General features: G+C 40.4%; 1 protein-coding gene across 1 annotated transcript in view; it reads left to right on the top strand.

Annotated features, from left to right (window-relative positions):
• cacna1ia (calcium voltage-gated channel subunit alpha1 Ia) overlaps positions 1-13353 on the top strand; it is a 107746-nt gene that overhangs the window by 83562 nt on the left and 10831 nt on the right. Inside the window, exons 29-32 of the mRNA XM_035655735.1 lie at positions 3221-3299; positions 4736-4857; positions 6336-6791; positions 10657-10806. Of these exons, the coding sequence (XP_035511628.1) occupies positions 3221-3299; positions 4736-4857; positions 6336-6791; positions 10657-10806 (807 nt within the window). The remainder of the gene's footprint in view (positions 1-3220; positions 3300-4735; positions 4858-6335; positions 6792-10656; positions 10807-13353) is intronic.

The following is a 13353-nucleotide window of genomic DNA, read 5'->3' on the forward strand; positions in this document are numbered from 1 at the left end:
TCACAGATAATCATAAAACACACATGAAACTCACCAAAACTGTCTTTTTTAGTCTTTCCACAGTCTTTCCAACACTGGTTTGGTCACAATAAACCCTTAATTCACACAGTTAGATGTGAAAATATTTGTAAAAGGGCTTCAGTGGCTGCAAGTCACTCTCCTTAAATCCAACAGTTGCACACAGAGAGGCTCACATGCATTAACATGCGTGATCAAAACGGAGAAGTAAACAGGGAGAGTGTGACGACTTTCTTTGCTCAGGACGCCTTCACTCCAGTATATATTTACACAGTTATTTGCTCCTGTAATAATGTTCTAAATACCATATATACAACCCTCAAGTATATGTGGCTACACAGACAGATTAGGTGCAAAGACTGGTGTACAGCCTCATTTATGGACATGCAGGCACACAGTCACACAAGCACACATCGTCTGACCCATTGACCATTAAAAGTAAGATGAAACAAACAGAGGGAAACAGGTGGTGTGGTGAAAGGAGGGCACGCAGAGGTGAGGGAGAACAGATTCCTTGTCTTTCTTTTCTATTGATCCCCCTCTCATTAACACTGAGCCCTTTGCTCTATCCCAAGGGCACCAGGGGAGGTAATTAAAACTAGGGCTAATTAAACAATTCCAGGAGGTCTCTCTCTCTCTCTCTCTCTCTGTGTGTGTGTGTATGGGTGTGTGTGCATATGGAGGTACTGAAAGAGTGAAAGGGAAAGCGTTACACCTGGCAAGAGATTAACCTGAGGTAATATTACGCTATATTTCACTGTGAAAATGAAACGGCAATCCTATGTCATTACATCACATAGGATATTGAGGAAAGTATTGACATTTCAACAAAGGCTTCAGGATTCAGCTGAACAAAGGAACAGGCAAATACACAGCTAGAGTTATAAGAAGGTAAGGAATATGAATAATGCCATCGGGGCACACAGGGACAGATGTCTGCTAGAATAATAATTTATGAGATTAAACATGATGTGAAGCAGTGTATATAGTTAATAGGCCACCCATACACTCACAGGGGTATTATTATTGCATATTAACTGAGTAAGCAAGCTTAAGAGCTCATCGACAGGTTAAGAAAAAGGCATTTTTATGGCTTGTCTTTACAATGATGCAGTAAGACAAAGTAATTTTACCCACAAGCGACCGCCATTATCCCCTCCCCCGTAACTGATGCAAAATGGCTGCAACACACCATTCACTTACACTAATAGCCTATATCATGTTGGCACTAAAGTCAAGCCAGTTGTTTTATCACTTCTCTGGGAATGGCTGGAATCCTCCAGAATAGCCCTAGGCAGATGTGGACACCACATGGTATACCATTTGTGCTTTTGGAAGGCTGCCCCCTGTGAAACAATTTGTATTTAGCTTAAATTATTAATATGATGTAGGTGTCCATCCTTCTTTTTGAATTACAATAAAAAAATAGAAAAAAATCTTTAAAAAAGAAACTAGCTCATGCTTACTGTATTTCCATCCATCCAAGTTATTGCTATACACATCTGCATAGAATAACACTATTAAGTCCCGCCTTCTTCAAAAGTGCATTCATCCTCATCCTGGATCCCATATCGACTCAGGCCATTATACAGGACAGATTGTTAAGTACACCAGGCAGGATAGCACTAACTTAGTGATGTACTGGAGGCAAACCCCTGAACAGTCACATGTAGAATTATAACAGCACTCTAAATGAAAGGTTATACAGCAATTACCTCCATTACTTTCAGTCCAAAGGGATTCATCAGACTGTGCTGCACGTAATGGGGCATATTTGTCTACATGAAAGGTAAACTTTAATATTCTTATAAAGTAGATGCTGCTAAACAGTTTTATTGTTTATCTTATGTATATTAAAATGTAACTAATGGTATATTCTTACATAATATTTGCTGATTTCTCCCCGTCTGTTATCGTCGTGGTGTATTCCTAAGGAGAGATGAAGAAGACATGGCTTTGCTTTGTAATCTCATTATAGTTCAATTTAATGGGACCTAATTTCAATCACAATCACAATTGTTTGACTTGGGTCCTATTTACTGAGACCTCTTCTTCCAAACCATGCATTATTGTCAAAACATTCCTTTTTATTTCGATTTTTCTTCTACTGCTAAGCATCATTATAGCCCTTAACAGCCAAAAAGCTTCTGAAGTATCTGAACATAATTTATTTTAATAATCTACTATTTCTATTGCAGCCTGTGTGTCATCTCTTTAGAATAAGATTTGTCAGTGTCATAATGTTGATGCATTATTCCTAGACCAAACTCTACAAAGTAAACAGCAAATTTCCAGTATCTTTCCCCTGAAAACACAGGTGGAGTGCTCTAAACCTCTCTTTAGAACACATGGTTTATAATTATAGTAACTATTTGTCAGTGCATTTCCTCATTTCCCGGTGGAGCAGTGTTGATAGCAGAGTGTTAAAGACAGTGAATAGGAGACTGGGTTTTGTATCCCTGTAATGGGATTAGATTTTGAGTGTTTACCATGCAACATCATCATCACCATTAAGTTGTGTTAACAGAAGGCTGTTTTGTGGTGGAACCGAGCCAAATCCCAAACCCCCAAACTTAAAAATTCACAAAAGCATCAGGGGTTCAGTTGTATCAAAGTCTCAGAGGAAGTTGTACTAAAGTTTGCAGGAGTAAGCAGTGTATGGGAGCAGCATGCAAGAAACAAGTTGGATTCCTTTGTGACATTTTAATTGCACACCTATTACACCATGTATCTGATTTCCTGCTCATTTGTTCAGTAGTAGTGTTTCACAATATGCACTATGCATTTTCCATCTTAAATGATGGGTGGATACATTTTTTTAATCCTGGGACATTCTAACTTTAATGGTCAGTTTAAAGATTATTGACTGACTATAAAATGGTCGAATTGCTTTCATCAAGCAGATCCATAGCTACTTGATCTTTTTGTTGTTTTAAGACGCTTCGTTTTTTTATTGGTTCTAAGATTTTGAGTCACATTGGGATAGCATTTAAGGATTTTATTGCTGTTGAATAAAAACAAAGTCTTGTACATGGAAGTATATAGCCCAAAACCTAGCCATAATGCTGTTTAGGTAGTACTTCGTAGGTTGCAGATGTTATGCAGTCCAATGGTTTAAAACATGTATGGTAAAAAGTTCTTCTGTTCTTGTGTGTGTGTGTATGTGTGTGTGTGTATGTGTGTGTGTGTGTGTGGGTTTCAGGTGGGTAACCTGGGCCTGCTCTTCATGCTACTGTTTTTCATCTACGCCGCCTTAGGAGTAGAGCTTTTTGGAGAACTTGGTGAGTGCACCAGTAACGATGCCTACAAGGGATTACGTCACACAAAACTTTTTTCTACCTGTGCATTTTAAACATAAACGATGTTAAACTAATTTTACAGTGCGTGTTTTCTAACCACAACTCTTTAATGAGAATCCATATATTCATTCCAAGATCTTCCAAGATTCCAAGAATTTACAAACGAGAGTCTTTCAAGGACTCAAGAGGATGGGATATATAATTGTATTAAGGGGCCACTGGCACCAGTAACAAAGTAAAGTAAAATCACATTTGTTGACACTTTGGTGATATATTATTTATTGTGGGAAAATGTATTTGGATATTTACGTAGGCCAATGTAATAGGAAAAATGATTTAAAAAAAAGGGGTTCTGTGAAGCCACAAACGCAGCTTCCACTGGGCTTTCAATGGGGAATTGTGTGCAGGGGAATCTCTGAGTTAATGCAAGTGTTTTGAGTTTTGGACAGATTTTTCTTTTACAGCTGATGAGTTACTCTTTGATCTCAAGGTGTAATTTAAGACTAAGGAAGTGTAAGAAAGTGCATATTATGTGGCATGTAACACATATTCACCATTATATATGTACATACACTCTTCCACTAGTTGGATTAAGCCTTTAACCACATATGTGGTAATGTTGAGATGAAAGGATTATACCAACTTGTTGAAAAATATATTGTCCACACATCACTAATAAGCATGTGGAGATTAAAAATCAACATATGTCAATGTCTGTCCCAGTGCGTAAATAAAAATATGTCCTCGAGTTTTCATGCTCTCATTATAGTAAACTCATCTTGTGCTCATAAAAGCAAGATAACTTGTATTAACTTTATGATGAAAATCTCCTTATCTTCTCTCCATCCTTTATTCCTTTTCATCAGTTCTCTCTCCTGCAGTCAGGCAGCCATTAAGGAATCAACCCATTCTCCAGTATTCTGATACACAAGTATTGTCCTAAAATATCCACATTGAAGTTGGACGATATATCTTCCAAACTGTCACATTTCCCTTGTGTGCTGCAGCTGCAGCCAGTGGCAACGTTGCTTCCTATTGGAGCTTTGCAGGAGAAAGGATTAGTGGCAAATGCAAGTGTCTCTTTCTTGAGGCCATTCTAGAGATTATTTTGGGATATAAGCACAAAGACAAATAGCGTGTTGGGTCACATTGGTACTGATTTGATAACAGACTATGTCTACACTGAGTTGGCTTGTTTGGGCAGTCATCCAAACAGCTTAGCAACATAAATGGTGCATGCTTCTGCAGTTTTTGGGAGCAATGCTATGTTAAGCGTTGATTCACAACTCTGTTCTTTTGTTATCCCGGCTCCCTTCCTGTTCCATTTTCTCTTTTCCTTTATCCCCTCACCTCTTTCTTATCTGTGGCCCGATAACTTCTTCTCTTCCTCCATCCACCCACCTTACTTTCATCACCAGTTTGCAACGCAGACTATCCATGTGAGGGAATGAGTCGTCACGCTACCTTTGAGAACTTTGGCATGGCCTTCCTTACTTTGTTTCAAGTCTCCACGGGCGACAACTGGAATGGCATCATGAAGGTACGAAGATGCATTCAAAACATTGTGTAAAAAGACAATCTTAATACAGCTCACTTATTATATATACATATTTGTGCTTTAAAAAGATGAAAATCAGAAATACAGAACTAGAGAAAATAGTGAAGAGATGAGAGAGAGACTATCTTCCACTCTAGCGATGCTTACTGATGAGAAGGAAATATGCTTGCTCAGCGCTGGGGGCACAGATTTCCTTACTGATGGGCAGGGGAGTGAATGTGCCTCATTGCACACACACACACAGAACACCAATTTCCCCTGAACACGCATGTAACAGCTATGACCACTCCTCCGCACACCTAGGCTGCGTGGGGAATAGAGATTATGCTGGAGCGTGTCGGGCGTGGACCATTAAACACACACTGGATACAGGCAGTGTGGATGGTAGCCGGCCATGAAGCAAACCAGCAGGCCACAGATGCTACCTCTCAGAGTAAATCTCTGTCATTTGAGCCGTCAAATTACTACCTGGGCTGTGAGAGAGGTAGACCTTGCTTTGGTTTAGTAAGAAGGTGAGACAGAGTCGTAATTAGTCATGCAGTGACGATAGGGAAGAGAGGAAATAATGAAGGAGAGAAAAGGCAGGCAAGAGAGCAGTGGGGAGAAAAAGAGGCACCAGCGAACTGTAATAAGAGGGAGGATGAAAGGATGGGAAGGGGGTTAAAAGAACTGACCAGTTATTATGGTTTCTCCCCTCCAGAGGAAAAATTACAGCAAAAATGAAAAAAGGAAGGAGGGGGAGGGAGCAAGAGTGGGAGCCAAATGGAAATTTTGATGAAGAAGACAACCAGAATATTTAAAGAATTTAGATGGAAAGGGGGTGAAGGCAGAAAAGGGAGATGTTTTGTGAAGGAGCACAGTGTGTAGTAAATGTAACGTTAAATTAGATAGAAAAGACCAGCTTCAGCTCAGAGGGCTGAAACAGTTATGTGTGGTCACAGCCCGGGTGAGATATGTGTACATCCTCCAGAAAACACTTGTCACTTTGGCTCTGCTCTGACTGAACTCCTCAGTGCGCATGTTAACCAGACTGGAAAACCACTAGAATAATGCTACGGAAGAAAAAAAAGTCTCCTGTTGTTTTGCATAGAAGCAAAACCATTAAGTGTATGATGATTATACAAGTTGTCATGAATACAAAGAGGCTTGTTAACATGAGCTAGATGCATTCTATTATTACCGAAAATGTACTTAATAAGGATTTCTTCATTGTTGCTCTCACCATAAACTGAATGTTACAAACTTCAAAAACAGAATATTTGTCGCAGGGCTTCTGTATGAGGTGTCATGTATGTTGTGTCATGTATGATATTTTCCTGTATCTTCACAAATCTTTATCCAAATAATGTTGTACACCTGATCGCTTATCTGTTTTGTCTCTTCAATTCCACACTGCCCTTCTTCCTACACTCCTAACCAACCCTGACCTTTTCCCTCCTCTTCTACCTTAATGACACCAGGACACATTGCGGGAGTGCCCACCAGACCATGGCACCGATGTGGACTATGCCTGCAATCCTAGCCTTCAGTTTATCTCGCCCATGTACTTTGTCTCCTTCGTGCTCACCGCCCAGTTTGTGCTCATCAATGTGGTGGTGGCCGTGCTGATGAAGCACCTGGACGACTCCAACAAGGAGGCCCAAGAGGAGGCGGAGATGGATGCAGAAATTGAGCTGGAGCTGGCCCAGGGCACCCTCTGTTGCATGGGCGCCCCCAGCTGTGGGGGTGCGAGGATGGACAAAGGACTAGTTGCTGCTGGATCAGGGCCTGGAGGTACAACAGGGGGGAAGGAAAGAGGAGTTGCCAGAGGAGAGAGGGGTGAAGGAGTGGGCAGGATGCGACATGCAGCAGCCTCTTCGCGCCCAGGAACGTACAGCTCCTGTGACTCCAGCCGAACCCTGTACTCACCAGCACAAGTGAGTGTGTGTTTTTCTGTGTGAGTGTGTGAGTGTTTGCGTGGGTGGGTGTGTGCGTGTGTGTTTGTGCCTGCAAGTAGGCCTGATCTGCAGGATCGGGATCAGCCATAGCATGGCATTTTTATTATGGACCCATTTCGGATACACAAAAATCAAATCCTCATTGATTCACATCCATTTCTGATCCTTTTTTTTGTAACTTATATCCTAAATGTGACCCAGCTGTAGCTTAATTATAATGCTTTGCTGTGGTCCTTTAAAACCATTGCATATTGCAGGGAAACTGCAGAGTGAGGTCAACAGTGGCTAGTGGTTTCTGCTAAAATAACAACCTGTGCTAGCAAGGTAGCTAGCACACAGGTAGCTAGCTAAATGAATAAATAAAGGTTTTAGCTTCATTTTCCACTTGCATGATGCCTTGATTTTGTCTGCAGTGGGGATAAAGAGAAGTTGCTTATATACTATCAAAACCTTCCTGCAGTGTCTGCTCTGACACTCTTCTTTCCAAGAACATTATACTAAACACTACTGGAGAATATACTACATTGTCGAAAGGATTCAGTTCAGATCTTCTTAATGCTTAGTAATTCAGTCTTCAAGCAAATATAAGCCTACATAAATCGCTGTAATAATTGCTTTAATAATTTTAATATAGGCCTAATATGCAGTGGAGCAGTACTACTATGTCCGAAAATATGTATGCAGGAAAACGTGAATCAGACAGTCTCAGTAGATACCAAATAATGAACAATTTGGATCATTATCTGGGGTTAAAACGCATTGGAGACATCCCTACTTTTGAGTATTCTTTTCTGTTTCTCTGGCTGCCTGTCAGTTTGCTTCTCTTTACACAGTATCAATGCATTACTTCATGCAGAGAAAATTACATATTTGATTTAGAGGTTGGAGGAATACAAAAGAAGTAAACACTATGGTGGTAATTTCTGTATAGTGTTGGAATGGTGCTGACATGGGAGAGAGTAGAGAAGAGTGCTCTGTTGTTTTTTTTTAGGGAAATTGACTGACAGCCACATAGCACGATTACACTAAGTAATTTTACCATTTTATTTCTTTGTATAATTTGTTTGTACTTTTGCTCTTTTTCTTTTAAAGATTTTGTGAGGAAAAAAGGAGGGCAAGGAAGGTTAAAGATTTACACAAAGGAAGAAAGAGACACTAATCTGTGCCTTAATGGCAACATCGCACAATTGCAATCGTGTTAAGAAACCAGTTAATATGAGTATAAAAACAATGGGCTGGAATTAAAGGCATTTTCCAATATTAAACCAAACCACTAAAGTGATATAAGGCAGATGAAAGCCAAGGCTAGACCATGTATTTTCATTTAAACTTGTGAATGTGTGTTTTTCTCTTGCTTCACTGAAGTCATAGCAACCCATGTTGTCAGGAAGGAGAGATGAGCAATTTTATTCGCTTTCTCAATTAAGCTTTTTTCATTTAAGCCTTATTAACCATTCAGCACTCACCGCATGAGTTCGCAGACGCGCACACACAGGTTACATTTTTTAAAGGATAATGTCAGTGCCTACATCTGTGCTTTAGAGAAGATGGCCTCTCATTTCTACTCACAGTCTGACAGCAGAGACACATGCTGCCATTACGAAATCGCTAATGATAGTCTGAGATATCCACGCAGAAATACACATAAAGATGACTCATCGGCTGCCATGAAGTGTCTCACCTTTGTAGAGCTAAAGTTGGCTGCATGGAGCCATTTTTAGCACAGTGTTGGCTGACAGAGGATCTTAATGCAGACCAGGGAGAACACACTGGCAGCATCCTCCCCCTCGCTCTCTATCTCGATCTCCCTCTCTTTCATTTTCTGCCTCTCAAGTGATGCAATAAGGGATCTGGTAACCAGTGCAATTTATTCAGTGCTCAGGTTATCGGGTTGGAGTGTGTGTGTGTGTGTGTGTAAATTTGTGTAATTGAAAAAGGCTCAAATGAGGAAGTGTACACACCTAAACATTCTGACATCTAGTTCTGTGGTGGGTCAAATATTGTCATAATATTACCAGTAGCTTCTCCAGCAAAACAAATCATTTTCCTTGGTACACCTTATTTATTTATTAATATAAAAGAAATATGGGTTTTATGATTTCAAATTACTTTATTCATCCATAAAATGTATGTTTCTAATACTCAAAGGGTGTTGATAGATCAGATGGTATTTGATGATATAAGTAGCTTTCAAGAGCTCAAGAAAGATTGCAGCTAGAGCTAGTGAATTCAATAATATGCCATAATATACAGTGAAAAATTCTGTTGTGACTCTATGGTGAAATACCAGTAATATATTGCACAGAGACTAGAGGGGACACTGTAGGAAGTCGACACACACAGAGGGAGAGAGAGTAAGGGAACAAGAGAGGAGAGATAATAGCTGAGCCGGTGACAGTCAGATAGACGCAGTAATTAATTTCAGCTCTCTCCTCTCTCTCTCTCAACTTCTATTCCCTGCAGACGGGCCCTATTGTTGTCCACTAATACAGTTATTAATGGAGGCCACCACAGTCAATCAAACATTATTTTTATATCAAGCTCTCCACCTACACAGAATGGACAATCTTGGGACTGTCTGTGAGAGAGAGCGAGAAGTAGCAGAAGAAGTGTGGGGTTTTTTTATACATCCATATATTAAAAGAGCTGGATATGGCAGAGTCAGCCTTGCAGCCAGGTTGTCTTTGCGCCAAAATGTGGCACTGCAACACTGTTTCATAAACCAGCATGGGTTAGTTATATTTATATTGCTGGGAGTACAGTAACCTGTCTCTTGAATTCTTAGCCCCCTCATTTTCAAAACATGAGCCGTGATTGTAATATAACAGTATGAGTCAGAAATGTGTGTTTGCATAACAGATCTAAGTATAGTCCTATAAGCGATGTTGTAGAAATGTGTTATGAAAATAGGCTTGTGTGGGGATTGAAGAGGAGTGACCTTGTTTCACAGTATCTTTTGGGATATATCTGCTGATGTAATAGAGTTATCTTGGCTGTTATGAATGTGTTACAGGCACAATGCATCCAATTCATTGTGAAATACAGTGCACTGCCAAGAAACACAGAAAATCGTTTTTAAAGTATTTTCCTTTTCCTGTCAGTAGTTTTCCTTTTTCTGCCAGATTGGTTTTTGGGAAAACCAGTCTGGCAGATGAGATTCAAGCAAGGAGGGATCATTTAAGTCGAAGAAAAAGCCCTGACTGATTTAGTCTAAATTGCTTTAAACCTAATAATACCCAGAGCACAAAGCAAATGCTTAAATCTTAAATTGTTTCAACAAGGTATTGAACAGCCTAATTGAGGTGATATATCAAATGTAATTGCGCCGCTCTCAGTGCTCAAGGCTTTGATAGTAAAATTATGTGTTACTTGACTAATGAGGGTTTGGAGTCATATTATTGAGGAGCTTTTTTCCAAAAGAGAACATTGTTTAGCCCCAAAGGCCATCAAAGTATGAGAGGCGGATTTGTTCTGGTTTGTTGGTACAGGATCTATGACAGGGAGAAAGTGTCTTAGATGTTTTTTTTTTTTTTTCTGGAGGAATTTTATAAATTAAGGCTTAGGTGAAATGTACATGTGTGTGGGTGAATATGCTCATATGTGACTGTGTCTATTTGTGTGTTAGTACATAACTAAGTATACAGTATAAGGATACCTGCGTGTGCACACAGGCATTTTTATAACCCTTACAATGGTGTATGCATTTCCCTGCGTGTTCTTTGTCCTCGCATGTCCGCATGTGCACATGTTTGCGCCTGCGTGCAATACTGGTCTGCCGGCCTGCGTCCCGTGTGTATGTGTCCGTGTGTGTGGGTGTGTGTGTGTGTGTGTGTATGTGTTCCAGGAGAGCCAGTGGCTGGACAGCGTATCTCTCCTGATCAAGGATACATTGGAGGGGGAGATGCTGATGATCGACAACCTCTCCGGTTCTGTCTTCCACCACTACTCCTCTCCTCCACCAATCTGCAAAGACTGCAAGGGCCACCCGCAAGAGGTACCACCCTGAACACACATGAATACACACATACATGCAATACGCACAGACACTCACACACCACAGATATTAAATTCATCCTTGTGGTTTAAATTTACATGAGAAACAGAACCACGGGCATAAATATTTCAGTTGAACATTTGGCTCACACCACACAACTACCCACAATACCTTACAGTACCGTGGATTGATGCATACATTTTTAACATAAGCATTGTTAGTGACAGGCTCTACCTACTGAGCTTTACAAGACCAACCTGGAGGCAAATATTTATCAAACATGTCAGAGTAACTCCTATTAATCACAGAGAATATTTCACCAGTACTAAAAATACTCCCACCTCAGAAGAGGAGACCTATTTATAAAGAAGGTACACTACTGTTGCCAATTTAGAAACCATGTTGCAAGACATGGTCCCTTTAGCAATGTTATTTTAAAAAATGAGCCCAGCAACAAGTCTATTGACATTTTTGGGCAAACATTATTTCCCTTGAAGAGTCTCAGGTGAATCTGAAGTCCTCATTGCTCCCATTCTTTGGCGTGACAGCTACATCCAGTGAGAGAGAGAGAGCGGCACTTTCAGTCGACCACAAAGCAGACAGACTGAAATATAAACAGATTGCAGAGTGTTCACAGTGTTTTTGAAAATGACATGGTTTAGTTGGTGTGGGCATCTTATCAATAGCTACACGCTCACCAAGGCTTGTTTCATTATCACCTTTAGAGGTGGGGAAGAAACAGGTCAGTTTTAAAAATAAAATAATGCAGTCCCAGATGTGAGGGATCCAAATCATCGTTGTGTTAACCATAGTTTCTTCTTGTCAAATAAATGTGAATTTTAAGATTTAGTTTTCTGCAAAGTGGGCACAATTTTGTAAAAGGATCTTACTTTTTAAAACTATTTTACTTCTGTGCCTGAAAGTAGGACCAAATATGGATCATTCAGAGAAGTTAGGACTGATTCCTTGCTCTGTATTGTAAATATGGCTCCAGGTGTTTTAAATTAACTTTGAGGGACAGTGTGAGTTTAAATAAATGTGTTTAAAAAAACTCACACTGGATGCAAGTCCCAAATAGCTGTGAGGGTAGAAATATAAGACTGAAAAACATCCTTAGCATATAAGTAACAGTATACACGCACACTAGGGGTTTCATCGACTTGTATTTGGTGTGGGCAGAGTGTAGTGTAGTGCATCTGTGTTACAAAAACTTGCTAAACAAAACATTTTCTTTGCAAAACTCGCAAAAGTTAAACTCAGTAGTCCTGAAACCCTGAATACACTCATACAAGACACACACATTTATGCACACAGGCACACACCCACTTACACAACCATAATGTTGGGTACCAAATTGCATGCATGCAGATTTTCAACAGAAACACACACAGGAACATGCATTTGCACGTACTTTCATGGACATACACACACACAGGGGCTTCATTCATCACACAAAGCAGTTTGAATGGGGAGTGGTGTTGAAGTTCATGTTTTATAAAGCATGTCAGCTACTGTATGTGTACAGTATAACAAAGAGAATTTCAGACCTTAATTAAACACTATCAACACAAGATTATATCAACTTTCCATATGAGCAGAAATGTAGATTAATGAGGCCCTTTGCATGCGCACACACAAGCAACCATTCTTGATATGCATGTATGCACGCACACATCAACACTCTCCTTTATTTGCATTTTGGGGTATTTTGTACACAGACCCTGCATAAAAAAACACACTCACAAACATACTGTCCTGTGCCAGTGTTGTCCATCACAATGACAAAGTGCAGCGGGTCAGCTCAGAAGAAGCAATAACTGGGCTCTACACCTTCACACCTGTCAGTCCTGCTTTCTGCCTGTCTGCAGATGCTGTCAAACCATCAATCTTTGCTCCTTCTTTAACATGCTTCCTCTTTCCATCTGTCCGTCCACTTCTTTGGCTAACCCTCTACTGTATTTATATCTGATTTATTGTATCTGATCATGTACTGTTCTCCTTCAATTTCCCATGTTCTTTAACCATTAGACTTGCATACTTGTTTGTTTGTGTGTCTGTGTGAGAGAGAGTGTGTGGGTGTGTGCCATTTTCAGACAGATGATTCTGTCACTGCTGAGAGTTACGTACAATGTTATTGTGTTTAAGGGGACAGGAAGGCACAGTGGGACTCCTGGGTGCAGTGTGTGTGACAGTGGAAATATTCATCAAGTAACTGCCTAATAAGGATTTGAGATCAGCCGCAGCTTGAGAGTGACTACTGTTGAGTCTGCAGGGAACAATTCAATGGAGCAGAGAAGGCCTTTGACATTTATTCAGTTGCTAGCATAACGAGGCACTTCTCAGGCGTTTTTTGGAAGGGCGCCATCTTAAAAGGCATCATCAGAGTTTCTGAGGTTATTTAAAAAGTATAGTTCTGGGTGCCCGGTTAGCTCAGTGGGTAGAGCTGGCGACCGACGTGCTGAGGCTGAGTCCTTGCTGCAGCAGCCCAGGGTTTGAATCCGACCTGTGGCCCTTTGCTGCGTGTCATCCCCTCTCTCTCTCTGCCCC

This window comes from Morone saxatilis, unplaced genomic scaffold (assembly GCF_004916995.1).
Source record: "Morone saxatilis isolate NCDOM2014 unplaced genomic scaffold, NCSU_SB_2.0 Contig14, whole genome shotgun sequence".
Lineage (NCBI taxonomy): Eukaryota > Metazoa > Chordata > Actinopteri > Moronidae > Morone > Morone saxatilis.